Source organism: Cavia porcellus, unplaced genomic scaffold (genome assembly GCF_034190915.1).
Source record: "Cavia porcellus strain 051 isolate PalLab524CR breed Dunkin Hartley unplaced genomic scaffold, mCavPor4.1 scaffold_3, whole genome shotgun sequence".
Lineage (NCBI taxonomy): Eukaryota > Metazoa > Chordata > Mammalia > Rodentia > Caviidae > Cavia > Cavia porcellus.
Genome location: NW_026947486.1, coordinates 116,071,874 through 116,074,984, shown reverse-complemented (window position 1 = coordinate 116,074,984; position 3,111 = coordinate 116,071,874). Strand labels below are relative to the sequence as shown.

The window sequence follows — 3,111 nt, the reverse complement described above, 5'->3', positions numbered from 1 at the left end:
TCTCCAAAGAAATATCTTCTAAGATACTAAAGTATCCACTTTATTGTGATAAATGTTTAGCATATCAAAATTCATGAATCTTAAGACAAGCAAGCAATAAGTTAATAAAAATCACAAATCAGAATTCCAATATTACCACATGGCATCACTCACTATGAAATGTAAAAAGACTACCAATGTTCAGGTGGAATTATCTCTAACCTAGAAATTACATTCATGTGTTCAAATGAATCACACACTTGGGAGACTATGCAACATGAGTAAATATAGAAAACTGCCCTCCAGGATGGCTTCTTCAAAGTGTAAACAAATAACTGACTATCATTATGGGGGTGGAAGATGTGTGTATATATATATATATATATATATATATATATATATATATATATGTGTGTGTGTGTGTGTGCGCACGTGTGTGTGTGTGTGTGTGTGTGTGTGTGTGTGTGTGTGTATAACGTGTGGAAAAAATTCTAAGTCAAACAGTTTAAACAGACTGCATTAGATCTTTATTTGATATGGAAAACTCATAAATATTTCTTTTCATTGCAAACAGTCCATACATAAAGGATTTTAAGATTGCAGGAATAAAATAATGAAATACTTTTTTCTGCCTGACCACTATATCCCTTAAGAAGACTCTCCAGTATGTTGAGAAGCATGATACTCTGCAATGTAATCTTTGAGTTCTTTAAGAAGCTGGTCACCTATTTCTTGTAAATTTTGACTCGGTGCAAACTGTATAGGCCTTTCTAATGAAGGATTCTTTTGAATCAACTTTTTCACCATCATCCCAAAAGTTTCACTGTATTGTTGGTAAACTTCTTCAATGTCTTTGACTTTAGATTCTATTGATTTAAAGTGACTGCTGCGTTGATTATCTTCACATGTGCTGTCTTCTGCGTCTGTGGCTGGTGCCACTCGATACTTACTGAATAATGGTCTTGTAGGCACCACCTCGAATTCAGAGATGCCAGACAACTTGCGTTCCTCTGATGCCACAGACGTTTTGGCAGCCCATGCCCTTACAGCTTCATCAAGTTCCTTTTCAGTTAGCCTGCTGGGTTTGTCTAACACCTTTGATGAAGTAGGTGGTTCAGAATCTGGGAGAACAGTATACCTTGATGTTTTCAAATACAGGACCTTTCTTTTTTCACTTCTTTGCTGAGGCTTTTGAAAAGAGTAAATTTCTCCTTGGACTTCAGTGCACCTCCTGCTACTGACAGATGAAGCTTTTTCGCCTAAGAGTGACTCTCCAAAAAATGTAGGATCCTTTGTATGAGGAGACTGGTATTTTGAATAATTGGAAGAGTAGAAACTTTGTCTTCTACAGCTATCTCTCTTGTCCTCGTAGTAACTCTGGTGTCTTGCAGAAGGATTATATCTTGACCATTGATTGCCAGCTTCATCTGCTTTCTGAGGTGGAGCACTTCTTTGAACACAAGCAGATGTTCGGCCCTTGTCATATTCTTGGTAACCGGCAAAGCTGTAATATCTATTGTAGCTTCCTTCACCAGGTCTGCCTAGCAGAGATGATTTTGTACCAAGTAATGGTGGTTTCATACCAAGCAGCGGTGGTGTCTTTAGTAGTGGTCCTTTGCTTCCCAGTGGTGGTGGTTGCCATGGCACAATGTTAACTACGGTACGGCCACCATCACTGGGAAGACTCTGTCTGAGGTGGCAGTCAATCTCTGGAAAGTCTTTCACAGTCATATTGTCTCTCAGACCACATGTATGTCTTTCAGAATCTTGAATAGATGCATGATATTCTGAAATGGAATGTTTGACTTGTTCTTCAACACACTGCACACCTATTTTAGGTGAATTCTTGCTCAGAGCAAAGTGTATAGACTTGTCTAGGAAAGGACCATTTTCAATCAGATTTTTCTGCACCATCCCGAAAACTCCATTCTGCTGTTCACTTCTAGGTTTAGACTGATAGAAAGATAACATTTTGCTTTGGGCAGGAGAGTAACTTCTGTTATCTGCACAGGACACGATTGTGTTGTGTAGAGAAAATTTTTGGCCTACTGGCGACTCTCAGAATAAAGTAGGATTCCTTACATGCGGAAATTGATCCCTCATACAATGGGAAGAGTAGGAATGGTTTCTTCTAAAGCCATCTCTCATGTCTCTATAAGCAATTTGGTGACTTGCAGAATGATCATATCTGTACCACTGACATCCAGATTCAACTCTTCTCCTAGGTGGAGTACTTCTTGTATCATTAGAAAAGCTGCTAGACTTCTGATAGTCTTGGTAACCAGGAAAACTGTAATATCTATTGTAGCTTCATTCACCACGTCTGCCTAGCAGAGATGGTTTTGTACCAAGTGATGGTGGTTTTGTACCAAGCAGCGGTGGTGTCTTTAGTAGTGGTCCTTTGCTTCCCAGCGGTGGTGGTTGCCATAGCACGATATTAACTATGGTACAGTAGCCAAACACTGGGTAGACTCTGAGGTGGCCCTCATTATCTGGGAAGACTTTGGTTGTCATGTTGTCCATCAGACCACATGTCATGTCTTCTGTCAGCCATGATACATGGTACAAACACCAGGGGCCTCTGCCTCTGCTGCCTCCGCCTCCGTGTCCTCCACTCTTTGAGGAGGCACTTCTGGGGAGCTTGGTGATGTCAGCCTTTAATGGCTTTCATTCTGTCTTTATTATGACTTTCTAGAATTTTGACTATGAAGTTTCATGGCGTTCCTTTCTGACCATATTTATTTGGGTCCTAAATACCTCATTTACTTGAGTGTTCAATAAGGTTTTTGATTTGGAATATTGTCTGCAACAATATTAGCTAATAGAATTTTATAACTTTAGTTTCCTTTTCCAACAGTTCCTTGACACAGTAATTCATTGATCTGATATTTTAGATTCACCTAGCGTGTATATCCATCTTTCATGGATTTTTATTTTTAGAGCATCACTGAGGAAGTGATCTACTAAAGTCATCATTGGTATGCAAGTGATTTTAAACTTACTGCATTTTCTACTTGATACATTTTGATGCAAAAGTTCATTCTCTTGTTCATTATTTGTTTAGTTCTTGACAAGTAAATTAGAATTTATTGGTGTTGACTCTCTGTAATTTTCTACCCCATTTCAGCAAAA

The 3,111-nt window shown here is 38.8% G+C and overlaps 1 protein-coding gene across 1 annotated transcript; it reads right to left on the bottom strand.

Moving 5' to 3' along the window:
- Positions 1-627: 627 nt before the first annotated feature.
- LOC100723036 (periphilin-1-like) lies at positions 628-1,893 on the bottom strand. The gene has a single exon (XM_063245608.1). The coding sequence runs from the start codon at positions 1,891-1,893 to the stop codon at positions 628-630; it is 1,266 nt and encodes a 421-aa protein (XP_063101678.1).
- Between the last annotated feature and the right edge of the window lie 1,218 nt (positions 1,894-3,111).